Source organism: Haliaeetus albicilla, chromosome 19 (genome assembly GCF_947461875.1).
Source record: "Haliaeetus albicilla chromosome 19, bHalAlb1.1, whole genome shotgun sequence".
In the NCBI taxonomy this organism is placed as follows: Eukaryota; Metazoa; Chordata; class Aves; order Accipitriformes; family Accipitridae; genus Haliaeetus; species Haliaeetus albicilla.
In genome coordinates, this window is record NC_091501.1 from 28471177 (window position 1) to 28498519 (window position 27343).

General features: G+C 41.6%; 1 protein-coding gene across 3 annotated transcripts in view; it reads right to left on the reverse strand.

Moving 5' to 3' along the window:
• The window catches only part of MPPED1 (metallophosphoesterase domain containing 1), a 67898-nt gene extending 51361 nt beyond the window's left edge, over positions 1–16537 (reverse strand). Inside the window, exons 1-3 of one of the 3 annotated variants that reach the window (XM_069806966.1) lie at positions 16417–16537; positions 15260–15355; positions 1698–1963 (exon numbers count right to left, since the gene is read on the reverse strand). In XM_069806966.1, coding sequence (XP_069663067.1) covers positions 1698–1849 — 152 coding nt within the window. In that variant the 5' untranslated portion in view covers positions 1850–1963; positions 15260–15355; positions 16417–16537. Of the gene's footprint in view, positions 1–1697; positions 1964–15259; positions 15356–15843; positions 16019–16416 lie in introns of those variants that run through there. The other 2 variants (XM_069806967.1, XM_069806965.1) reach the window with 2 other exon arrangements.
• Between the last annotated feature and the right edge of the window lie 10806 nt (positions 16538–27343).

Consider the following 27343-nt stretch of genomic DNA (forward strand, 5'->3'; position numbering starts at 1 on the left):
TAGGAGGCAAAAGCAATCCTGCTGGTATTCAGAAACTTTATTTACAATTTCTGTACCAGGAGAAAGAGTAGGTCAGATTGTGGTAAATGTTTCAATTGATTTAGCCTGTTCTTCTATTTGCACAAGCTTCTTTAATAGTATTAATCATTCATGAGAGATTGCTAAACTCTTCTGAGGAACCATTTTCTAAGGATACCTTATTTTCAACTGCTTGCTTAGGTACTGAACTTCTATCACGCAGTTGACTATCTAAGCCCTCTGGTAATATGATTTGTTACTGGTTAGAAGTTTAAACAGCATATTGTTGAGTACCAAGTGGATACTAATAAATAACTTATTTTCAGCCCAGTAAAAAACATTCAGTTTTTAAGACCAGTGAACAAATTCATGAGTGCCCAAGAACTGTCTGAATATTGACGAAGAATAGCTAAGCCTCAACAAATAAAGCAACCTGCATTTGGCATTTTCATTTGTAAAAGTATTTCTGAACCCGCTTGTTTGTTTGTACTTTTGCTACCATTTGCCAGCTCTATAAACAAAAGATGTTCCCCAGTGCTAACACTCAACTCATTTTACTGTTTGTATTTCAATAGTACCTAAAAACCCCCAACACAGATCATAAGCTAAAATTTTGCTCACCACCCTCGTATATATGTTAGTCTTCAGATTTTTTTAATATAATATCTAATTTATGCCAAACAATGTACGTAAGCGTTCACTAAATCGATACATAGCATTCAACCAGTCATAATTGCTGAGATTTTTAACTGCAGAAATCATGGCCTATGTTTGTAAATTATCACATCATATTAAACACCAAAAATGTGAATGAGGTGATTATTTATTCAGTCTTCCTAAAGGAAAAATGTTTCCTTTAAAAAATTAAAACCGGCCTTCTGATCTAAAGATAAGGCTGCTTCTCTCTTTAATAAACACAATAAAATGGTGCAGACATTTTTATTCCCTATAAAACTATTTTACAGTAGAATTTTATACTTAATTTATTTGTAATAGCTTCACTGTTTTGCTCCTCATTCTGGCTTTAAACTTTATGGCAGGTTTCATTTTGTAATTATAATTCTCCACTTTACATTACAAGTAAATCATTTAAAGCAGTTAATTTTACTGATGTTGTCATTATATAAGAAGTCAGAAACAAACACATTATTTTAATTACTCTTTAAGCACTTGGCATCTTCAGCACATCGGTATGAAAGTAAGTTGTCGGATGGGTGCCCACACTATTTTATTTATTGATGTGATTTTTTCCCTTGTATGTAGCTGTAATATAACTAACCAAACAGTATGTGTTGTACAGATACAGGCTTGGTATTTTCAACAGCTATTTACATCAATAAGTAAATGCACAATGCAAACATTATTAAGGTTGCAGAAAGTATCATCCTTGTAGCATCTCTTATTTTATTACCACTGCTTGTTGTTTATTTCTCTTTTTAATACCTAAGTATTATGTATTAAAGTTACGGTAGTGGAATGATCTTTCTCCCATCCTTTAACAAAGTACTTATACTTTCCAAATGGACTGATTTTGTATCATTATAGTAATTATTATTAGAAAGGCAGGAAAACAGTGTTCTTTTTGAATTCTTTTTGACTGGTCCATCAAATACCACATCGACAAGGCAATAACAATTCAGAAGGCTGTGCTAAAGCAATAACAAAACTATAATACTTACATTTGCACATGTGGGGGCTGAAAACGTCCCTGGTTAATGTTGTAGAACGTGAAAGCCTGTGTGGGGTTGGAGCTGTACTCATCCACTTCAATTATGAGTCTACTGTGCTGATGCCTTCTAGCTGCCATAATGTGCGACTGGGCGAAAGCCATGCTTGCACTGTGTAGTTCAGCTTTTTCAGGCGATCATATCTGCTATCTTCCTACATCGACGGGAGAAGACCATGACATCTCCTTACCTACTCAGCACACTGTCCTTTGAAAAACCTAAAAGCAGATCGAAGAGATGGAACATAACTGTTTGACAGTTAATCTGTTTGGAATTTGCTTTATTTAATATGAGATGAAGATGAAGGGGGGATATGCAGGGATGAAGACACACAGCTCAAAGAACTCATCACAAACCTTTCCAGCTCAGCAATTTGATGAATGCACTTTAGCTGGGGGTAGGAAGCAGGGACTGAAAGTAAACTTACTAAAGAACACAGGGGTAACTTGCTCAAATATTTCAGACATTTAATACAAATCTAAAAGACAAGGCAGTCATTCTGAATGGTGCGTCAAATAATAATGTTTCTTCAACACAATCATTTACTTTCTTTTATTGCATTGCTGAAGGTTTATTCCTCATCCTCCTTCCAAAAAATCCCATCAAACCTAAAACTGAAGACACGACTGTGCATGACTAAAATGCGACTTAATCAGTTTAACCAATTCTTCAGAAAGCCTGTGCCATTTATTACATGGAAGCATTGCAAGTGGTTGTTCTTTACATCCTAAGGAACAGAGCAAACGGTCTTCTGTGCACTTGCTCTTGGTTTTATAGTATCACTGAAGGAATTCCTGGCACAGATATGAAGGGCTCCCCCCTTCAAACACATTCTCTTCTCAGTCAATACTAGCCCAACATTGTGGATTCACTGGAAAAGAAAGTGATTCAAAGGCGAACACACAGTTAAATATTATTAAATATTAAAAAAAAGTAAAATCCATACAGGTTTTATGTGTGGGAATAAATTTTTCCCTGAAGGTTATGCAAGTCTAGAACAGCAGCAATGAAAATGGGTAGAGGAACAGCAAAGTGAAACCAACTGAAATGCAAAGAGTATCCCCTAGAAACAGCAGAAAGTAATTTAACTGTGAATTTTACTTTTATTTCCCAGTTTTAATAAAAAATAGATGATAAAGGTGGGTATTTTTACAGTATAATTTTGCATCCTTTTTAAAAGTTGTCTGTCTTAAATATTTACTTTCATGCAAGCAAGAGCTCTTTTCTTCTAGGGAATACAAGTAATCTGCTTCAGAAGATATATTCATGAAAAGCCATGCTAGAATGCAGCAATTCACTTAATATGTGCAGTTTCTGGAAAGCAGAACTACAAGTATTTTACATGACCTTGGTGATGTGCCTTACTTCCCTTCTGAAGGGACCACTGCCAAGAGTGATGGATGAGGGAGGTCTTCAAAGTCAGGCACATTTTTAAAGCTATTTACAGGTACTTAGGTCCAATTCAGTTCTAGTGGCAAGTCAATCACCTAAGCATCTTCAGAAATCTGGGCTTCAGTCCTCTGCTTAACTACTACAGATGTTAAGTGCTCCAAGAAGTGGCGGTGTATTTTTGTTTTGGGAAAGCTTGGTCTTAGGAAACTGAAATGAGATTCAGCTCAGTTTTGTTACTTGCTGAATGGCTGTAAAATGAAGACAACTTCCTGACACTAACAACCCCCAGGAAAACAGTCTGAGAAGAAAAGAGAAGACTCCTTCATGCCCTCCCCTAGAACTGCGTGGTAAGGAAATGGTAGAATAACAACAAAGAAAATTTTGGATTTTGAACACTCTCGGATGTCGTGTTCAGGCTATGGAACACGCAGCAGCACAAAGGAACATGCCAGAGCAGGGGGAGAGGAGGGAGGCACAATCCTTGTAAGAATAATCAAATACAAATTGCTGCATTTAGGAAATAAGAAATTATGACAGCAGATGTGAAGAACCCTCCCTGAGGAGCTTCCTGTATTAAATGATGCATTTGTTAAGAAGTTTGAATAGGCAAGGTCAGAGATTTTATAGGGGGCAAACTGTTCTAAGTGAACCTACTTCTGTTTGAAAGAAACTATTAGAACCAGTGACCTCTAGAAATATTCTCCAGTAAGATTAATAATTTATGATTCCACAGCTCTACATAAGGATTTCAAACTACCTGAAAAACACAGCCTTTGTTTTGTAATTCAGGGATTATGCCCACTTTACACACAACTGAACCGCAGTTACAAAGGAGTTAAGGCACTGCCTTAGGGACCTAGAATTTCCCTTTGGCCTTAGTAAGTTCTCAGGAGCTCACAGCAGCTGAGAAAATGGCTTCTATCAGCCTCCTCCTTTGGGTCCTGTCTTTTATGACTTCTCTCAAGTTATACATCAAATCTGCTGCAGAACAGCTGATGTATGCAGGTACCCCAATATCCACTCTTAAGCTCTGCTTCCTCTTTCTGGTTAAGTGGAAAATAGCACTTACAAACACAAACTACCTCAAAAGAACAAATTTGTTTGCAAACAGAAACAAACCACAGCCAGCACACCGCTGATATACCCTTTAGTGCTGAAGCATTCTTTTAAGCCGGGAATCAATCCTTGCCCATGGGAGACTGTATGAATCACACCATTAGGCCAGCTTGAGAGGATGCTAGCCACAGACATTCAGCAAGAAGTTCACCATATAAACATGTAAAAAATGTGAAGACAACATATTTCACTTGGTAAGGAAAAAAAAAAAAAGATATGTCACAGCACTGCTAAGCCTTCTGCCAAATGACAGTCACCCAATGTCAACCCTGGACACATAAAAAGCATCCAAGACTGGAAAAGAAAAGGAAGAGCCAGATCCTGCAATAAAATAAAATAACTAGCAATCATATGAATAGCCTGTGCTAAACAAAAATCAGATATGTAACACACATAATCAGTAAGCATAATTCAACAGCAAGCTTAATTCAAGCTCATTTCAGAAACATACACAGATGTCTTTGAACCTTACCTTTCAGTCTAGGGTTTTCTTCCTGCATAAGTGGTTGGCTGACTACTAACATTCTTGGTGTTCGACGGAACAAGCTGTCTCTTTCCAGCTTGACTGATAACTAGACTGACACCCATTACTCCCCTCTTTCTGTTTCCATTTCCAATAGTCCCCCAAATCATAACTTTTTCTTTCTTTTAATATTCTGAAATTTCTTCCTTTCCCAAACCAGTGTATAAAATGCAGCAGGGAAATAATTATCTGCTTCTATAACATGCAAGTTTTAAAATTATATGCCCAGCATTACCAACACAGAGCATTAAGACTCAAATCCCCACAGCAACAACATGCTAACCATCCTCTTCCCCCAGACTTATGGAGCTGCGGGATGTCTGCCAGGGAAAAACAGAGAAATGTAAAAAGGACTGCAAGAACATGAATACTAAAATAAATATCACAAACCTGGCTGTTAGAATCACAGACTGAGAAAAAGCTATTAAATCAGCTAAGCCATCTTCTTACTGATGGCAGGAATTACATTATTTTTCTGCTGCTTTCTCCAGCGTGTGTTCAAACGTTCACAGAGTTTTGACCCAAAGCCCACTGTGTACAACGGACACTGCTCCACCATCTTCAGAAGGCTTTGCATCAGGCCATAAACTAGGTGGACTGCAACACCTCTCCTGAGGAATTACTGGACTAGGCAGGTGCTTGAACCCAGATGTATATTTAAGTACTTTGACGAGGTCCTCAAATAATCTTTGTATTAAGATTTTTCTACTTTTTCAGCCTGAAATTTCTGGTATTTTCACCCCACAGCCTTCTTGAATAGCTGGAATAATTATTTCCCTCTTTTACGTGAATTTTCCAGCCTTTTTATGCATCCTATTTCTCTTTTTTTTCCATTTCAATGCCAATGTTTTATTTTAATCTCACTTCTTCACTCATAGATTCTACTTTATTCTATGCTCATCCTTCAGTTCACACTCATGTCCACTGTCTCTTGCCATATCTCATTCCATCGTCCCCACTGTTCCCTCCATCATCTACCCTTTGTCTCAAGCCTAAAACCAACACTGAGACTTCTTGAAAATTATTCCAGCAACACACAATATGAATCTAGACTTGAAAACAACATGGCTCAAGCAGATGTCACTAAAATAATAATTAGAAACCAAGATGAAATACCAATGATGATGATGATTATGATAATTAAAAAAGAAGTTATAAATTAACAGAGAAACATGTGAAGGAGTTAACCTGTTGAGCAATGAACTTTAACTTTACTACTTTACAAAAAATCTGGAGGTCAAGAAGCACATGGCTACAGCACACCTTGACAAGAGTTGAAGAGATGCAGTTGCCAGATTTTGCACTAGTAACAGTGAGATAACATAAAGAAAGAAGAGGATGCTGGGACTCTCAGCAGTACCAAGATCAGTGGCAAAGAGGTAACTACAGAAAACATGTTAGTTCTGTTCAGAAAGTCTGACAAGCTAGGATTTGGGGAGGCAATGAAGAAATGAAATGTAGTATCGGAAAAAAAAAAAAGAGGCATTTTCATGCAGCTATAAAACATCAAAGCCGTATTTTTTCAGGGAAAGCCAGTAAGACAATAGCAGTAAAATAACTTAAAGAAGCATGTAAGAGTTTGTGATAGACTGCATAGTGACACACTTGCTTCTTGTGCAAAGCTTGGGTACTGTTAACCAGAAACCCTTCCAAGAGCTTCATCCCCTATACTGCACTACAGTGCTCTTCATAAACTGTCAGGTCATCCTTTACACAGAGAAGTAGACCCTTTATTTAAACACCCCAAAAGCGCTAGAGTATTCTGCAGCAATGGTCCCAATTGTTATAGTAGCACTCCTATAACCACTAGTGATTGGCTTCATTATCACAAATTACTATTTTTGTTTTAACCCCCCACAAAAATCTTGTTAGACCGACCAGCAATAAGCAAACATACTGGAACCAGTAAAGCAATCACTTACTATGAGAAATAGGCTGAAAATGCTAACGGTTTTTTGCTGTCTAAAATGCCCATTTCAGATACTCCAGATAGAAGCCAATCAATGGAATTAGTCTGCTATCTTCAGTTCTGCCATCGGGAAATGAATACTGAAATAATCCTAAAAAGGCATTATTCTGTGGGAAAGGATGAGCCAGGCAAATCACTCTGCAGATGAAAGCTTTTCCAAAGGGATACACTCTCCTCTTCATTTTCTGAAACAGAATGCAAGTCCTGGCAAACCAAAACCACCAAGTCCCCCCTTAGCAGACTGGTTTGGACTCACTTGACAAATGAGAACTTTGAAGTGAAGGCAGCGTAATCAAATGTCATCGAGACACTTGTAGATTTTAAGGTCGATCATGCAAATTTATACTGATGGAATCATTAAGCTTTCTACATGAATACGGTTTGTCCCAGACAGAAACATACCCTGTTGCATTTAAAACGTAAACAAATGAAACTGCAATGTATTGAAGTGCAATATGCACTTGTAGGACCTTTACCCAAAGCAAACGCTTTATGTACCTGCAGTTTGCGTCAGTGAGAACTGAACAGTGTTAAAAACCAGACTCCCGGAGGATAATCTGAATTGCAATCTCATAACCCGTGGTGCCATTTAAGGTGTTTACCACCCTTACAAACCTCCCAGGGTTCTCCACGATGAACAGAGCGGCCTAGAAATCCTGCCAGGAAACCTAACCCTACTTTGGCTACAGCAGCAAGACGGCATTTGAGACCGTCAGTTTTAATAAATGCCGTTTTAGCGGTGGTGAAACGAGCCAGGGCAACAGCCTCCAAGGCTGCAGCCCCCCGTCCCCAGCGGCGAGGGAGCGCCCGCGCTTCCCTGGCCCCTGCGCGCCTCAGGCCTCGGCTCCGCCGAAGGGCGGCTCTAACCTCACACCCACGCAGGCGAAGAAGTCACGGCTGTCAGCGGCAAATAAACGTACGAACAAGGCCGAGTTCTGTAACGCAGATTTGTCTTCGCGAAAAAAATGGAACACCCTCATCACCATGCGATGGCAACGCACGCTGCTCCATCTGCTCCTCAGGGCGTAACATCTAGGCGTGCTGCTGTGCAAGTTTGTCAAGTTGGATTAAGGTCAAAACTTGGGATAAAACCTTTCACAATCACCTCTCTACTATGGCTCTTACCATGGTTTCACAATCCTCATCTGGCAACGAGAGCACATATGCTCCACTGTGGTATTTTCAAAAAACTTTGCCTGTGGTGCAGCTTTATTCAAAAGGGATCTTAAGCATCCCGTTTTTCAGTCTCTGCTCTCTTCAGTGGCTTCTGCTGAAAGAAGTTATACCAAACACATCCGAGATGGTTTTCAGTGCCAGCAAACCTAAATTTGCTAACTGTTATCAGTCAGATAATACTCAGTTGTGTGACATATCTTTTCCCCGGGAGTCAGAGCTATTCCCACCCATATAACCAAAACCAGGGGGCATAATTCTGAGTTACTTGTATGCCTCAAAATCCTGCTGATTTCAATAAGAAAGGCAAGATCTACCCTCTTCTCTTTAGAGTCTCCCATTTCACCTATCAATGAATGCTTCGGCGCCTCATCATATATATCACATATTTTTTAACTGCAGATCTACAGGGCACTGAACAATCTGTTTTGTAACATGAAAAAAATTCAGTGACTTAAATAAGACCTCTTATTTATCTGTAATTAAAATTACCTTAATCTGCATTAGGAAAAAACCAACAAAATCCCCCAAGATACTTCTCACCACGCTAAAACACACATCATTGTTCTCCTTTGCTGATTATAATGACCTATCAAATACAGTATGACAAAATTCTTCACTGAAACTCATTTTTTTCTTCAAATTAGTTTTCTTCCACTGCTCTCAGACACAAATATTACATGTTCCTCTCATTACTTTGTTTATGAAGAACACTAACATACTTGTTAGCTTTAACTGTCGCAAGAAGATCATAAAGACAGAGCAAGTAGGAAATGAGATAAATAATTTGTCTTTCAGAACTATGCCCTAACATCCACTTCTGTGGAGCTGCCTCCAAAAATATACTGTACCTACTATATGTCAAAGTTCTGACCAGGCATCCAGAAAAGAAACAGATGAATGAGTTCAGAAAAAACAAAAACTGCATATTTACCTACAAAATCTAATTCTGTATTTATTTAAAGTAGTTACCACTTAGAAACCTTCTTAGCTAGTCTTTATTACTTTTTTTCATTTCCCTACCTAGATTCCCAAAACTACAGTAACTGAATATTCTATTTATGAAGACTTAATTTTATTTTGGCTCATCAGCAGTATCATTTTCTGAATCAAATTTTGATCCATACAAATAACTGTTCATTTATTCAGTTTTAAAAATAAACATCAACTTAATAATATTGCTTTGTTTTCACCTTAAACTTCCACTTTACAACATATCCAATATATTTTAAACACTGCAATACTCTAAGATTTACAAATAGACTGAACATTTGTCAAGGCTAAATGCATTATTGTGATCCTACATACGATCTTGCCTGAGCGTATAAAACATTATCATATTTGGATAAAATATTTAAATGGATACATTATTCTTAAGTAAAACCAAATCCTTTCCCTGAAAAATATACTGTTTTGGCTCAATACTACCTGTATTTATCCCCAAATACCTGCAGAGGTAGCTAATCTATTTAAGTAATTACCTCTAGGGAAGGAAATTTTAAATAAGTATCTAAAAGCCACAAAACTCATTCCTCACTCTAAAAAAATTTGCCTTCATCTCTGGCAGTATTTCAAAATCTACTACGTTACTGGAAATCATGAGTATACATTCATAAAAGACAAATTACAAGTCCCCAAATGATAATACTCATTCTAAGGGAAAATAGCTACAAATACCGGTTATGTGGGAAAATTACCAAAAATGGACATTCCAACAGGAATAAATTAGGGTTGTGGGGATTTGATTCTACATTTCAGTCTGCAATTTGGGCATGTCATCTGATTAAGCTCTTGAATCTCTCAAAATATTATTTACTGAAAAGAAGACGGTATAAGTACTGAAACATTATATATTTAAGAAACAGTTTGGTTTATTTTTTAACTGAAGAATGTTCTTTTTCTTCACCCTTTTGTGAAACTGGCCTCACACTCATTTCCTAGCCTTCATCTATACAAATCCCGCAGGGTGAAGTCCTACTTGCCTGCAACACATACTTTACCCAAACCGATTTCAATGGAAGTTGTGTATAAATACACAGAATTTGACCAATTTGATCATTCATGCGTATCTGAGGGCAGAATACATCCCATCTGGTTTAGCACGTTCGCTCCAATACCGAAATTACATCGGAATATGTCAAAGCCTCACACTGAGCAGAGGCTTATTTTAGTAGACAGTTTGAGTAGTTTCCACATAAGCGTTCAAAATCAGCGCTGGTCACCGACAGCGTTAGTCTGTGGGTCAACAAAGGAGGGCAGAGGTGCCGGGGTGGCTCAGGGCGGAGGTGAAGGGTACGGAGCACCCCCAACAGCCAGCGGCGGAGGCAGCGACTCCTCTGCTCGGAGTTTAGCGGGAGCCGGGAGCTGCCGCTTCACACGCCGGCAAGTTAATACCGGTAAGACAACGCACAGGGTCTTCGCTTTTTGTGCAGCAGCACCTCTCAGGTGTGGACGAATTTCTGTTGCCAATATTCTCGTCCGATTTCAGAAAGAAATCTAGCACTAGCACCTCTTGAAAGGTTGCTGATCTCTGTGTCAATACACGAGAACGGAAAATAAAAGTGGCCAATCTATTCCTGTAGTTCAAGATGAATGAAATGCCAAAGTACCGGCACACAAATATATTTAAGGTGGAATGCAGAACACAGCTTACATGTACACATATTTATAGTGATATTACTTCTGAGATGAGTGTATCTTTTTCTATTAAGGCCCAGAGTTAAATTCTAAAATTAGTCAAGCAAATCCTTAACAGCTACATTTTTTTCTCTTGGACACAAAACTTTGAAAATGAAGTACACTGTCCTATTCATTTTGTTGTTTCCACTTTTCACTCATTTAGCTGCATCCATCCCACTGAAATCCTTCATGTCATCTGATTAATGTTCAAGGGAGGGAGTCACTGGGTTTGTTCTATTTATTCTTCCAGGTATCCTCTCCAGGACTGATATGAAGAAAAAGTACTCAACAGCTGTTTGGGTCACTCCTCCTACCCACAAAAGTCATGTCCACAAGGCACTCCCATAGTCCACATGAAACTAAAACAAAGGCAACTAAGCCCTTTCCCTCAAAGGAGAGAATAAGGATAGTATGAGGGAAGTCCCAGACACACAGTCCTGAAAGGGAGCGTTTCAGGTCAAACACCTCTGGATATTTTTCAGACCTAAAATGGATCCCACTGATTAGCAAAGCGTCCAGTCCTACAGTGCCTTTCTCACACAGGGATGCTTCAAATCACTGCTCTCCCTGAAGCTGAAGAGGCTGCTCGTAAAAGAAGCAAGATTCAGGAGAAGAGCTACACTGAGAGCGCACTCACAGTACTCCGTGGCAGCCAGGCTGGCTCAGGTGGAAGCTATCACACGGCAAAACACCGCACAGGCTGTGCCAAGTGACTGGAATAGTTGGTCAGCGACTGGGCTGGCTGTCTCTGAATGTGACTCCGAGCTGTATGCACTGTACGTCAGCTGATTCGCCAGCCACTTGAAAAACTCTTTTGAAAATTTTATTTGGACTGACTACAAATTTTCACATGACACAAAAGATGTTAAAACAAAGCCAAATAGTTTAGGGGTGAAAAGTAAAGGGAAATCAAAATGAAAAAACATTTAGGAGGAAAATATCAAAGTAGTGAAATGAACTCAATACACATTTTTGGATTTTTCTTTTTCCTTCTTGATCAACGTGGTGAAACCAGAACATTTTTTTGGTGTTGCCAAATCTGAAGTTTCCACTGAAATGTGCTGAAGCTGACATTTTTTTGTTTGTGTTCTTGTTCAAGGTACTAGATTGTTAACTACTGGTAGTAGCTAAGTTTTAATCCATCCCATCCCGCTGCATTAGGCAAGGTATCTTGAACTTTTACCAAAACCTACTCACACTAGGGACAAGGTGTTGAGGGGTAAAACTGAGATATACCTCAGAACAGCAATACAGTTAAGATAAGCTCCGAGTAAGAAATTTTTTGCTTTTCTACCAAAGAAGCAGAAGAAAGGCTGTCCCACAAAGTCAAAATAATCCTAGTACTACTATGTATTATGAGTAGCCACAGACCAGGTGAAATCCAAGAGCAAACTATGCTAGACACTGTACAACCATACAGTAACAGGGAGTCTCTGCCCCAAACAGCTTACAGTCTTCAGAAACTCAACAAAGGATATGGGAGAAAAATAATACAGCAACGCAGAGAAATGATCAGTGCAATGGCAGAATACTATGTTCCTTCCATTTCCTTTTACAGAGAAGGAAAAAATAAGCAAGATTAGCGCCACAAAAGACAAAAGCAGAGAGAAGATGGGATATGATAGTCAGTGAGAGGAAGAAAAAGGTGGTGAGAATTAAAGTGGCAAGCAGGATGTTTGAGCTATACAGTACGTTAAGCAAAGTGATGCGACTGCGAGAGCTGGCAAAAAGGGAGCTTGAGCAAAACAGCCAATTAGGAAAAGGGAAAGAAAAAACAGTCAGAAATATCAGTAACCATCAGTCTCCTTCGTGCGCTGCTTCTACAGCTGCTCTGCTGGCTTCAGTCTTTGGTTGAATGGCAAGATCCTCACCTGCCATAAGGGAATCTGGACTGGCTGTATGGCAGAGGAACTGAATTTAAAAGGTCGAGAAGACATGCCACATAAAAAATAGCTTTCAAAAAAGTGAGATATGCTAAATATAGTAATCTTGTTTTTAGCAGAAATGTATAAATTAAAAATATATAACAAGTAAGGGCAAATACTTGCAACTGAAATGTATTACACAGATGTATTACACCTCTGAATCTGAGTAAAAAAAGAAGACAAGTCCTTATTACATTAGTATCAGTATGGCTCTTTATAGTCACACACAATACAGCATATTTAAATGACATTATGAACCCAATCTTACTCCCATGGTAAATAATGGCATTTTAAATAGTGTAATGAAACCTACATCAGTTATGACTGCAAGTTACTAAATATATACTGTGATGGTTATTTGTTAATCTTGATACGATTTCCACTGTCTTATCAAATCATAGCAAAACTGTCACACTTGTTGACAGTTTCAACAATGAGGTCAAGCAGTGCGCAGTTACAAAGAATGAACTGTTTTACCCTCCAGAGGCGGTCACTGCAGAAGCAGGTGAATAGCCATTACCGTAACAGCTCTGCTCCTTTTTGCAACAGATCTTACACTGGACTGCCATTCTGCAACCTTGCTCAAGCATTACATTCACATGTTATTTTATTTGTAAAAACATCAGCCTGAAAAGATGACTTTCTAAGAGGAAGTCAAGGATCAGTCCAGTGACCTTAAAGGACCCTCTTACATTACTAACCTTGCTTATATTTTGAAATATAACCTAGAGTATCCAGAATTTAAACAGAAGCATGTATTTTAAGTTAGAAATAACAATTAGAGACCACCTTGCTCTCAGACACTCTCACACAAACCCAATTTACCTATGGACGACAATCACAGAATCCAAACTGGTGTACGATCCGGAATATCCAAATTAAAAGTTTCCAGCACTACACTTAAGCCTTATTCTGACAGGTCAAACTGTACCTTGTAATATTCTAATATACCTTAATGTAACAGAACATGTGAAAAGGCTCTTCCTTCAGATTACCTTACACATCCTCTCTGAATTCTTCAAAACAAGGTTCAGCAAGAATCAAATGGACTGCATTGATTTATTTTTACTATGTTTATTAAGCATTTGAGATGAAAACTGTTTTCATGGGCAAAAATATTAAAATTCTCAATTATAAATGCACTTTTAAATTTACTCTTTGATAGTTTCCATATGTCTGAAAAAAGAAACTGCCTGGATAATTGACTAAGCAGTTACCTGGTTTCAGGGGATTTGCGTCTCCCTCCTTGTAATTGAGTGGTAGAAATGTAGCTGACTTGAAAAACAGTAACCTTTTTATACACCCCTACATGTTCTACTACATGGAAGAGGCCACTCCTGTGTAACTCTTCAGGTGAGGAGGACTGCACCTGAGGCAGCAGATCCGATCATATTTGGTTCCTAAAAGGCCATAATCTGGACATTTTTTTCTAATTCCATATAATAAATTCAATTAAATAAATATGATCACAAACAACACTATATTCTATGAGCCATTAACTCAAGAAGCAGAAACATGAATGTCAGAATTGGCTACGTATGCTACATCAGAACTCCAGTCCGCTTTACATTCCTGCTGACAGTTCCTGTAATGAGCATGCAGCATTAAATAAAAAACATGACCTGTTTAAACAAAGATCAGAGCGCCAGCTTTATCTTTGCATTCTCTCATGTTTGTTATTTGGCATGACAAACTAACACCAAAACAAGTATCTTATTAATACCAGCCCAGTAGGTTTTTGTGCAGGGCAATGAGGGGTTTGCTCTCGTCCACCAAGATTTGTGTATCTTTAAAATGGGTATTTTTCTTGACAGGAACATATACAGGTATCCTCAGTGGTTACTCTGCTTTAAATTAGACCAAAGGAGAGCAGGGAGAGAAGAGATAGAAGGAATAAGGTACATGCAAGAAATTTTAAGATTCTTCTGTCTCAGATAGCTTGAGACAATGAAACAAACCAGAAGAGCCAAGCTAAAACTGTTTAAACATACCATTAAATTTCATGGGTAATAATTAATACCAATCAATTAATGTATGTACTATACATGGCACAGCCATTACATTTAATAATTTAAAAAAAAAATCCATATGTAAAATAGAAATTAACCCCTCCTCTTTGTATAGTACACTACCAAAAAATTTACAGCACCTGGCATCATGAGGCTGTTTATTTCAAGTGGGTGCAACACGGATTACCATCATATAGAGTCCTTAATTGGTCTTCTCAAAAGATACACTCTTTCGGGAGTCAAATTTCAGACATGCACATTTAAAACGCAGTCTTGTATTTTAAATATCTACTGGTATTCTTTTGAAAAACCAAGAGTTCACTTCATCAGGAGCCAATCACAAAGTTTAATAATCTTGCCTAGTTATCCATTTATCCAAAATATCCACAGCTCCTTTATACTAGTCTAAATTACCCACGAAATTCATTAAGCCTCCACTGAAGTTGAAATGGCTATCAATACCGTACATTATCAGCAGATCTCTTAATTATGATATCGTCAAGGTATAGATTGTGTAAGGAGAAATCTTCAACTATTGATCTTCCGCCAAAGAGAACGCAATGTTTAAAATCTGTCTAGTTTCTGCATGTTTCCCATCTTTCTCCTCTGTGTTGCCCACAGACAAGTATACGCGTTTATAAATGTACTCCACATTACCCATCCGAAAGCGCAAAATATAAAACGCTGGCATGAAGAAAGCAAGATATTAAAAGCAACGAAATCCCTACCTAAACGCCCCTAGCCTTTTTTTTCTGCCCCACTGCTCCGAGCGTGCTGGATACCAAATAACAGCGCAATAAATTACACGGAAATCAGCGTGAATCCTAAAAAAAAAAAAAAAAAGGCAAAAAACTTATCAAGCGGTTTCCTCCCGGAACAAAACTTTGGAGGTCACTAAATCCTCTCCTACGACAAAGGAAAGTTCTTCCACCGCCCCTTCCCGCGGCTCCGCGGGGGGAAGCTGTCGGCGTAGGGGCGCACACGGACGTTCCCCGGGGGCTTCCCTCCCGGTGAAGGGTCTCCGGGGGCGGCTGGTGACACCTGAACACGGCGGCGGCAGACCGGGGGGGGGGTGACAGAGCCTGGCCGGGGGTCGCCGCCGCCGCCCGCCCGCCCGCGGCAGCCGAGGCTCCGCGGGAACTCTGCGAACAAAGTAACTTCCCGGCTGGATCGCGGGAGGCGGCGGGGCACGCGTGGGGCAGGGCGGGGGGGGCTGCTCTCCGCTGCGCGGCGGTGAGGGGAGCCCCCGGCGAGGCCAGGGGCGGGCAGGGCAGCGGCAGCCCTGGGCCGAGAGCGGGGTGACAGCCCTTACCTTCGCACTCCCCCTTCCTTCCTCACGCCCGGCGGCAGGCGAGCGCCGGCAGAGCGGCACGGAGGCAGAGCGAGGGGAGCTGCGAGGCGCTCGGCGGCTCTCCCTCCGCCTCTCTCCCGCTCCTCCGAGAAGCCCTTCCCCCCGACCGCCTCACTCTCTCTAGCTTTGGGGCATATAGATATATATATATAATTTTTTTTTTTAAGGCGCAAAGCGAAGCCACGGGAAAGCTTGGTTGGGAGAAGCAAAGCCCTGACGCGCTTGGGGGGGTGGGGCGGCTGGGGGGGGTTCAGACCCTCGCACGGCAACACAGGCAGACCCATCCCCCCCGCCTCCTCCGTCCCCAGCCGGGGAAGGCAGCGCCGAGGCTCGACCCTCGCTGCCTCCAACCGATCCCGCGCCAGCGAACGGGCCCTGCGCACAATCCCCCCCCCCCCCCCGCCCCGAGCCCCCCGCCCCGAGCCGGCGGGGAGACCCCGCCCGGGGCGGCCGCCCGCATCCTTGCCCTTCCCCGCTCCCCATCCCCGCAGGGGCAGGGAGGGCTCGGGGAGGGGGCTCCCCCAGAATACCTACCCTGCCCGCCGGGGCTGCTTTGAAGACGCAGGATTTTGTGCTAGCGATCGTCTCCTTCTCCAGGAGCCCAGCCTCCCCTCCCCCCCCCCCCGCCTCCCCTCCCCCGCCTCCCCCACCTCCTTTGGGGGACCAGGAATCCCCCACTGCCGGCCCTCCCCTCCTCCCCGCCCGGCCGGGGAGCCCCACGGGCCGGCCAGTGCCCGGCGCCGCCGGAGCTGTGAAGCTGCCGGGGCCGCGGCCGGGGTCGGCCCGGCCGGGTACGGGGCCCGCGGCGCTCCATGGCCCCCGGCCGGCGCCGGGACGCGCTGCCGGCCCGCGCTGCGGCGGAGGCGGGGGTCGGCGCCCTCCCGCCTCGGGTGGGGGTCAGCGGGGGTGGGGGGGCGGCGCGGGGCCGCCTCCGGCGGGAGGGGGAGGCTGCGCCCCCCCGGCCCTCCGCCTCAGGGGCCCGCCGGAGCCCGCCGGCGGGGCTGCCCGCCCCGGGGCAGAGTGGAGGCAGCACCCTGGGGAGCGAGCGTGTGTAGCGGGCGGGGGGAGGCAGGAACTCCGCGCCGGGCTGTCGGGGGGGCGGAGGGGGGGGGGGGGCGTCCCGGCCTCCCGTGCCCCGTGGCCCGCCTTCTCCCCTCAGAGATCGGGGCGGAGGTTTGGCCGCGGGGCTCCCGCGGGTGCCCGCCCGCAGCCAGGCCGCGGCGCGGCGCGCCGGCCGTTAGGCGGCTTTGGCGACCGTTAGTCGGGCGGGCGGCCCGTTGGGGTCAGGGCCAGCTGTCCCCGCGCCCGGAGCCCGCGTCCCCGCCGCGGCCGAAATGTCCGTCTCCGGCCAGCGCCGCGGGGCCAGGGGAGCCGCTGGCCGTCGCTTCAGCAGTGCAGGTGGTGGTGGTGGTGGTGGTGGGCGAGAAGGACTCGGGGGCTCCGGGGCGGGGGGGCCGAGGAGCTGCGGTTCGGTGTGAGGTACTGGTGCGGCAGCGGGGAACTTCGGGGTGTCGTGAGGGAAGGCCCCTTCCCTGCCAGCGCCTGGTGTATTTCTCGGAGGCACTGAGCATGCACAGCTTCCCTGCGCTTCAAAATCAGGCCATGATAGATTCATAAATATATAATGTTGCACTCCTATGATATTATGAGCGGAGAGCAGGAGAGTTAAATGCGTACATCGAGGAGAGGCAAATTACATATAAAGGGCTTTACTGCACAATTGTCAAGCGATTCTAAAGTGAAATATTTTAAAATCCGTCCAAGAATAAATTTAATTCCTGCACGCTTGTTCCCGTATCGCCTACTAGGCAAGGAAGCACGCTGGATATCTAGCAACAATTAGTGGAGTTACATCTGCGTTTGGCACACATGGTGACTTTATCGCTGATCAAACAGTCTTTTTAAAAATCCCGAGCTGGAAAATATCCGTTCTATAAAAGAAAATTGCGATTTGGACATTTGGTCTATGTCAGAACGAAATAGACGGCCTTAGGAAATTTTCTGGAGGAAATAAAGGAATGCGTCTCAGCCTAGCCCCATAGCCAGTGTATTACCAAAGCAGAGGCCAAACTTGAACGCAAGCCTCGGCGCAGGGGGGGAATACCTCAGCTACCCACTGAGCTATTATCTGCTCCGCGTGCAGATGGAGATGAGGCTGGGCTGTGTATCAGAAACGGGAAATTGGACCTGAGAACCTTCCCGCACAGTTTTTGTTACTGGCAAAACATGCATTTATCTTGAAAGTTTGCATTTTGACGTGTCAGCGTTTTTACAACAATATAAATGTGCTTGAAAAATTTTTGATCAGCCTAATGGTTAGGACCTATTAGAAGCTGCAGAACATATTCACAATCAATTCACTTATTCAGATGCATGAATACAAGCTTAGAAAAGTAATTACAGGCACCTTTTTTTGGAAATCTTGAGGCTGTGTAGTTTCCCCATGGGAAATGTGAGTAATAAGTTCCTACCCCAAAAAAAAGAAGCAAATGTGCTAAGCATTGTTCTTATTTTTTTCTTTAATATTAAAAATTGTTGATTAAATGTTCCAGGTAGGGTAAGGGTTGTTGGATGTAAATCCTTCATTTTAACTATTGTCCAAAAGAACAAGCAGAAAAATTTGATCTTGGTAATTTAGATCTTCTTTTTACTTTTTAAATTTTAATTTTCTTTGTTAAGAGAAATTTATTTTCCCTTTTGGGTGAACATGTAAACAAAAATTGGCAACTGATCAGTATTACCAAATCTGGTTGTTTGATTCTTCAACTAAGAGATGATGTTCTATCCATACACATTGAATTAATCTATTTTAGCTTTAAAATCTTTTATTCAGAATATTAATTTCTCACCTTTTATTGTTACAAAATAGTGAATGGTACTCACATTTTTAGTTATTTATTTAGTATTTGCGTCAAGTTCTGCTTGTGTGAAAACTGACATTCAATTAAAATTTACATGAGGTCATTTTAAATTGTTCATTAAGACTACCTTAAATATGCTTGATGCATTTCAAAAGCATGTTTGCATTCGAAAATATTTTATGAAGCAACTGAAATCATGACCTGCAGAATGGGAATTAAATTAGAAGCTTCTGGTAGCCATGTCCTTTACAATCTTAGAGAAGGTAGATCTTATCCTCTCATACTTAGGGTTAGCTGTAGATTGACAGAGGAAAATAGGCAATACTACTTTTTCTACTCTTACGTTGATTTTTCAACTTTGAGTTAAATAGTTCTTAACTGAACTACTTGAATGGATTGAAACAAAGAAGATATTCACCCTGCCTGCAGAAGAAACTGCAGCTCTCAAAAATCGCTTTCCTCTCTCAGTTACATCCTGTGCCATCTGCTTAGCCAGTGACTTCAGTCAGTTGAGTGGCATCACCTTCAAAACTTGAGCAAGCAAACATCTTTTTTGATTGACTATCTTAACTCACATCAGTACACAACAGCACGTGTAAAACCTAAGTTAGCTGCGATACCAAGCGTAAATTAAAGAGATGCAGATAAGATATCCACAAAATGTTATTTGATTTGTTTTAAATAGTGAGTTTTGGGGGAAAATATTGTGGAATTATGTTGTGCCATTAGGACAGTACTCATAATGGGATTTTGATCAAATTCATTGGATAATGAAGGAAGGAACCCCTAAATAGTTACCCTTGGTTGTACAAACAGGTTGTTACTTTGAGGTGGAAGAGCTTATATATCTTATTTTTTGAATGATTAGTTTTGATGACAGAAATTGCTCTATGTGAACCTCCACTTACATAGCAACAGACAAAAATTAATTTCAAGTGATAGGGGAGGAAATGATCCCCTTATCTAAAGTGAAAGGTAGTTGGGCAACTGAAGTTCAGGAGATGACTGGGGAAGGCAGAAATGGATAATAAATATAATCCTGTATAACAGTGCATCACTTTATTTCTACTGAATTTTTGTGCTTAATTTGGCTTTTCGGTGGTTGACAACTATTTATGTGTAGTTTAATTTAAATCTGTACTTCAAAACCACCCATTAAGTGAACAGATCTAGCCTATTTTAGGATTTTCTATGATTCTAGAGCAGTTTGATTTTTACAGATAAGAGTTCATGGCAGACTTCTGTCGGCACAGTGTCACGCAGAAGAGGAACAGTAGACCACTGCTGAGTGACAGCCTATAGCTCTGAAATCTGCAATCCGTCCTCTCTTACGTTATCCATTTCCCATCCTCTGTGCTTTGACGTGTCAGACTTCCTGCACATGTACTGCAGAGCTAGTCTATGCATATGCACTAAAGTCAATACTGCCTAAACTTGTCTGACTTATGCTCCTATGATGCTTTCCTGAAGGATCAGATTCAATGCATGTGTGCAGGTAACAGCTGATCTGTAAATTCAGTGTGGTCTTAGCCAGGACACCTGAATATATAGCATGGAAGTCAGAGTTAGCGTACCTGAGCTCTGATGCATTGCTGTATGTCCATAAAACCTGGACAAATACAGAAGAACATCAGGTTGTGCCTGGGCATAATTACCACATGGAAAGAGCAACGTATGTAGGAAGCTTTGTCTGTAAAGTAGCCTTACTTCTTCATTGTCCAGAATGGGGAGACCTGTTACTTGGGCAGTGGCACATCACTGCTAACTTAAAAAATGTGTTACAGGGTTTTTACCCTGAATTTTACATCTTTTCCACAGAAATTTAAAACTGGGTCTGATGCATGACTAAATCCCATTGTCATTTCTTTAGCGGAGAGGAGGTCTCTAATAGGCATTATATTTTTAATCTGATAAATACATAGCTAGTTCTTAACACTAAACACATCAATCAAATCAGTCTCATGTAGTCCAGTAAACCTCAGTGATCATCTTTCAACTGTGGTGAGGTGTTCCCTACAACTCCTCATAAAATATGGAACTGCGGTACTCTTGCCTGTGGGGAAAAAGCCTGAAGCCACATAGTGATATATCTGTACAACAGTGTGAAAGAGAAATTCCCGATTCATAGTCCTGCATAGTCAACATTACCTTATGGTAAACTTTAAATTGCCAGAGTTGCTTAACATCATGATTAAAAGCCGTTTGTTTCTTTCTTGTATTATGTTGTGTTTGATAAAATAGAAGAGACAAAAGTCTCACAATTGCTTGCATACCGAGCAAACAATTGTACATTCTCCAATTGTACAGGCTTTTATTATTCTTAAAACTATGGTCTGGTAATACTATAGATACCATAAGGCCTTTTAAATTGCCTGTCACGAGCAAAATGAAAGGCCGAAGTCCGGAATCCCAAAGCACAATTATGTGAGTTGTGAAACTGAGTAGGTATATCCAGCAGCTACAGAAAAATGACAGGACAAAACCTCAGACAAGCCAGCATTGTTTCATCCCAAAGATGCCAGAACCGGCTTTGGAATGATATTCAGCTTTTAATTAAGACAAATGAGAAATGTCACAAATCATCCATTGTACAGGTCACAGCAAAACCATGTAACTACTGTAGAATTTCTCCTTCCTAACCACTGATGTAGTTCCCAGTTTCATTTAACTGGTGTTTTTCTTGAAGTTTACTACTGTGTCAGAGGCTGGAGTACTACAAATAACTCTAAAGCCTGAATAGCAGTTGCTTATGTTACTAATAGTAAGACAAAATGTCTGCATTCTCCTGTATTAAAAAGAGAAAATTAAGCAGAGTGAATAAAAAAGAAAACAGAAAGTATTTGTATTTTGAAAGATCTGGAGTTATATTTGGAACAGCTCTAAAGATTAGCTTCTTTTCAGTGCTATAAATTAAAAAATATAACTGAGATGCCATCTATAGCGATGAAAGGTGTTCTTTTTTTTTGCCAGTGATACATATCCTTCAGCTCAGGGGAAAAAGTCCATTTCAACCATCAAGTGGACATTTTTGTGCTCCTATTTTAGGAACAGAGATCCCTTTTATAGACATTAAACACAGTTTACTAGTGGAATTTTTTCATTTATTGTAACTGTTTCATGTAGTGTCTTTCATGTAAACATTATAAAAAGGATTTAATGTTGGATTTAGAAGTTGGGGTTTGGTTTTTTTTGCCCTTTGTTCTTGTTTTGTATTTTCTTTCTTTGGAGAACTCTTTTTTCCCCCTTTCAGGAAATTTCACATAATCTTTTCCATTCGTCATCAGCCAGGTTGCTGATTACCAGAGTAACTGCCAAGCTTTCAACTCCTTGTCATCAATGGGCTGTGAATGACAGACAGCATTAATGTTGGCAAGCTCCCACTCTCCTTTTCGCCTTTCCCAAATGTAATTAAACTGCGCTAATACAGCAAAAGAAAAGCTGCAGCTTTATTTTACTCGCCCTAATAACATAACAATTAAATCACAGAAGCACACAATACAGTCAAATAAACCCATCATGACAAGGAAATTCAGAGGTAAGGGAAGTGTGTATCTACCATTTAGAGAAAAACATGAGTAAAGAGTCTTCCTTTCCTTTCCTAGCACTACAGCGGCCGCACTGTTTAACCTTCAGCAAGATGTTATGGCCAACATCTGCGTAACCACTCTCTTGCAGCCTGGTGAAAAGCCTCAAGTGTTTCCTCTTCTGTTGCACCTTTGGTTTAAGCATAAAGGGAATATTTAGCTTCTCCTTCAAATGATCTGTTATCTCCCTGATAGGGGACAGCTGGATAAGGAGCAGAAAGGATGTGGGTCATTACATACAGGTCGAACGAAATTACACACTTTATCCACCAGAAAGAGGTGGCATTATCATGACCTTTGAAGAAGTTCTGGGCCTTTGGTTTAAAGTCTGTAGGGGTTAGAGGATAGCCAAGCATCAGGAAGAGGGAGAAACCAGAGTCCTCACCTCACTTGCAGAGGACTATGGAGGCTTGTAAAACACACAGATACCACTGAACATTTCTGTGGTAGGTAAATTGTCAGTAGATTAATTTATGTGTGTTTCTCTGGACCAAGGCGAGTGAAGAAGCTGCTGGCCCTCAGAAAGGCAATGGAATTTACCCATAAACCTGTCACTCTTTGCAGCATTGCTCTAGGATGGGAAGCAAGCGCTCATAAGGAGGCTGAGAACTGACTGCCATGAGCTCTGTAGGCGCAGTTCTGAGGCTAGCATACATGCTGGCATGATAGCCTGTCTCATTTTTCAAGCTATCAATAAAAATAATACAGGTGGCTTATAAGGCAAAGTAAATTTACAGTAATGCAAAGAAATAGTTTGACTAAATGCAGAGAGAGGGAAAGACACAGCTAGCCAGAAACAAGGGACGCTATACTCAGTAGGGAAAGCATAGAAGAGCCAGGACCATCCCCAGCATATACTTGAGCAACCAGAATGGGAGCTTGGTTACTGACCAAAGTAGACACAGCTTCAAACTTGACAATTATTAGGCCAGCCTGGCTAAACAGACTCTAAATGAGTCTGTGCTTGTACAATTTTGGTGACTAATAGTGACTGTTAGTTGACAGGTGGTACCTTATAAATCCAGCCTGTGCCAAATTCTCTGAAGATCTGCTAGTGTGGAGTAAGTAATCTAACTGTGAACAAACTGTCCTGCAACACTAAATGCAGTTCAGTATTATGGTAGGCTTCCAGAGGAAGAAACACTTGGCTGAAACCAGCTTTTAGACAAAGGTTACAGCAGGATCTTATGCGTTACATTTTTAGTAGATCTGGAGCAGGGGTGAATTTTTCTGTGTTTGATAATGTGGCTAATGTGTAGTGAACAGCCATAAGGAAAAAAGGGATGCATGTAAAACGTAAAAATGTAAACCCACTGGAGTGAATGAATAGTGTATAGGAGGAACATTAAAGAGGTGGGGTTGAAGGTTTCTGTTAGATTTGTTCTGATATAGTGCTGTTGCTGTAAACAGGCAGTTGCAAAATGGCCCAAAAGACCTTCTGGTTAAGAGTCATGATTTTCTCCTTGATTCAGCAAAGACTGAGGCTGCAGTGTTCCAAGCCATCTCTAGGCCATCAGAGGGAGAACCAGCACATCAAACACCCACCTCATCTGTTTTTGCCATCAAGCAAAGAAAGAAGAGGCCACAAAGGACATAGAAAAGAACATATCAGAAGAGCATAACTGAGCTGTCAGCTGTTCTTGTGCATCAAGCACAATTCTTGTTAGAAAAAACCCACAACATTATGGCAGACTGGGTTCCTGTATAGAAACTACCTTGAACACTTTAAAAGGCTTTCTCTGAGTGACCATGAATAGATGATTCCCCAGATCCTGTAACAATTTAATCTGATTTTTCAGACTGAATATTAAGCAAAGATTGGCAATAGAAATTGGCCCTAAGATGAGAAAAAATCCTTTTATTGCAAGCAAGGTTTGCAGCATTTCAGTGTGATGGCCTTTGATTGTCATAGTGGGCAGCTACATTTGAGGAACCACCAGAGGAGGCTTTGGTCCAGAACTCCTCCTGGCCTGTTCACTACACCTAGATAATACCCTGGCACATGCTAGTATCTTTGAACAAAATTAGATATATTTACAAATGGGCCAGGATCAGATCAAGGCTGCTGGTCTGAAACTGTACACAAAGCAATAGGAATTACATTAAAAAGAATGAATGTAGGTCTGGCACACAGAACAGTGAGGAGGGAAATTCTACTCTTAAGATCTTTGAACACCAGCCAGCTCCTCAGAGACTCCCAGATGTGCAGTTTTGTGGGACTTTAATCCTACCAGAGGAGGTTTATTTCTGTGTTTCACAACATTACATAACATTTGCATAAAAAGAGTAGGAAAAGAATGTTAGTTCAGTGGTCAGTGTGTGATTTAGTCTTCAGAGATGAAAAGGTTCTTCTGACTTTTTCTCTGTTAACTGACCAGAGCTTCAAACCTCATCTTCAATTAGACACAGATGCTAGTGTTGATGGACTGGGTATTGATACAGGAATGTAAATGACTTGAGAGGATGACAGTTTATTAAGAGTCAATAGCTAAACTCTCCTGGGAAAAATTATCATATGCCCTGCTAGTGATTAAAACTATAGAACATGTTCACAACTACTTGTATGGAAAGAAGCTTGTGATGGGAACGAACCAGCAGTGGTTCTTCAGATTCAAAACCAGAGGGGCAACTTATTCCAACTGCAGACTGGAATAACTGGTGGTATGGTTTTGTAGTAACCCAAAAGCATGGGTTCAGGCTTAACATTGACTGCTATTAATATTTTGTCCAGATAGCTTCATTGTGGGATTGATTGCAAATGCCAGTCTAAACAAGCAAGGAGCAAAGAATTGATTGTTCAGGGAAATGAACTTGTCTGGGAAAAGGCAATTGTTTTCCTCCCTTCCTGTGTCTTGGAGAAGTGCAAATCCAGTGGAACAGTAGCTACAGGGATTCCCAAGGAAGCAAGCAATTCCCACAAAGAGAACCTGATATCAGACTACCATGCTATTGGCAACAGTTTTCCTGGAATATAGTCTCTCCCTTAACGTACCTCAGTGAAAGCTCTGTTCACAGTGGAATGGCTTGGGGTTTAAGATCAAGTTCTGTATAAAAGATGGGAAGAAAGCAGTAGAATATAAGCTTTATTAGCTGACTCTAGATCCATTGAAAAAGAAGGCTGTAGTGTAATGTCATCATTTAAAAACTGCTGGATACTTGAAGGGTTGCAATTTGCATGAGTTACAAAATAGATGTAGAAAAAGTGGCTAGGAACTGTTAAGAGACAGGGAAGCCTCTGTCAGGCAGTAATTTTGCTAAGCAGATCTTTCTGATATTTTTTAATAAGGACTAGTAATTATTATTTGCTTGGAGTTTTTGAACTAGTTCACAAAATGGCATAAATATTACTTGGGAAGGCATTGTTAGGGCCCTGCATGCACTAGTAAGTCTTAATGATCCTGACCAGCCTCACCTGAGGCCTCCACCCACACTCATGGGGCCAGGACCTCTATTTAAGCTCAGCCCTGGCCCTTCAGTCTATCCTAGAGCTTTGCTGGAGAGGTGATGGGTTGTGGCCATGCTGTGTAGCTGCTTGATCTGGATCTCAACCCATGGGCTGACTTTCTGGCTTGATCTGGGACCTGCCTTGTTGCTGTGGACCTGGATGGTGATCACTGGACCTGATCTTAACCCTGACCTATGGACTGGTTTTCTAGCTTGACCTGAGACCTGCCCCATCATGATGGTATTGGCTTAATATCTGGATTCTTGGTTGGACCTGGCCACCATTTCTGGGTTTGTCTTGCTACATCCCTTGAGTTCTGTGGGATGGGCCCTGGCTAATGAGGTACCTGCCTTGGTGGCCTCAGCATTCCCCTAGACTCATCTTCCTATAGGGAACAGCCCTGCCCTGCCTGTTCCCTTACAGACATAAAGCAGAGCAGACTGTAGCAGAGAGGATGAATTAGTTTTGGATTTTTTGGGGTGGGTCATACACAGGTCAGGGAAGAAATTTTGAATCAAAAGTGTTTCTGTAGATTTGTGAGACTATAGGAAATCCATTAAATAACTACCATCTCAGTGTACCAACTTCTGATGTGATAGTAGAGGAATTCAGTGTGGATGCTGGCAGTCCAGCTGGCTTTCTTGTCAACAAGAGGTGGGGACTAGCTTTATTCCTTTTTAAACTTCTAGGAGTGTAGGCTAGTGCTCCTCACTCTTGGTTGGGGGCTGGAGACTTCTGAAAATCTTCTACCTGGAGTTCCTGAAGACTACCGATTACTTGGGTTATTCAGAAGTTTTTAATTCCAAAAAGAGAAACTGAAATGTCCTGACTGGAATGTATTTAAAGACAATGTCTGATAGATGGGACTAGCTACTACTGATGCTTCTAGTGTGTGTGAGCCAGGACCACTTCCCTGCTCTTGGGTGTGGGTGCTATGGTGGGACAAGACCCAGAGTACACCAGCCCTTTACATGCCCATTTTCACTGAGAGATTCAAAGGAAGCTTGGAGTTTCTCAATTGGAGAGATCAGGATTGCAGGGTGTGCCACAGATGATGCTTTTTCAGTAGCAACAGTGCAATTCCTGAAACAAAGGTGATTTTTTAGAAACATCTCGAGCGCTGTTTGGTTTCACTGGGTCCAAGATAGTTCCTGAGTTTCTGGCAAACTTTGGAGACTGTCATGTCCTCCCCACAGAGCAAATCACAGATGGAACTACTTGGAACTGGGAGTTTGAGTCCCTATCGCTGCTTTGTGAAGTCAATGCTCATTTTAGCTGTGATAATCACTGAGCAGCTGAATGGTTTGGGGAACTTCCAGTTCAGAAGAACTCCTGAAAATATCTCACTTAGATTTGATTTGGACTGAAATCAAATCTGAAAAGCCCCCTCAAATTTCCATTGAACTGCAAATCTTGCTTTTGAGCCAGATCTGATTGGAAACCTTAAACTGGGTAAACCTTGGATAGGACCCCGCATAGACCTGATGTGAATACAAGCAGTGTCATTGAAGATAATTTGGGGTTCACTACATATGTGAAATATGTGAAAGTCCTGGAAATAAATTGTCATG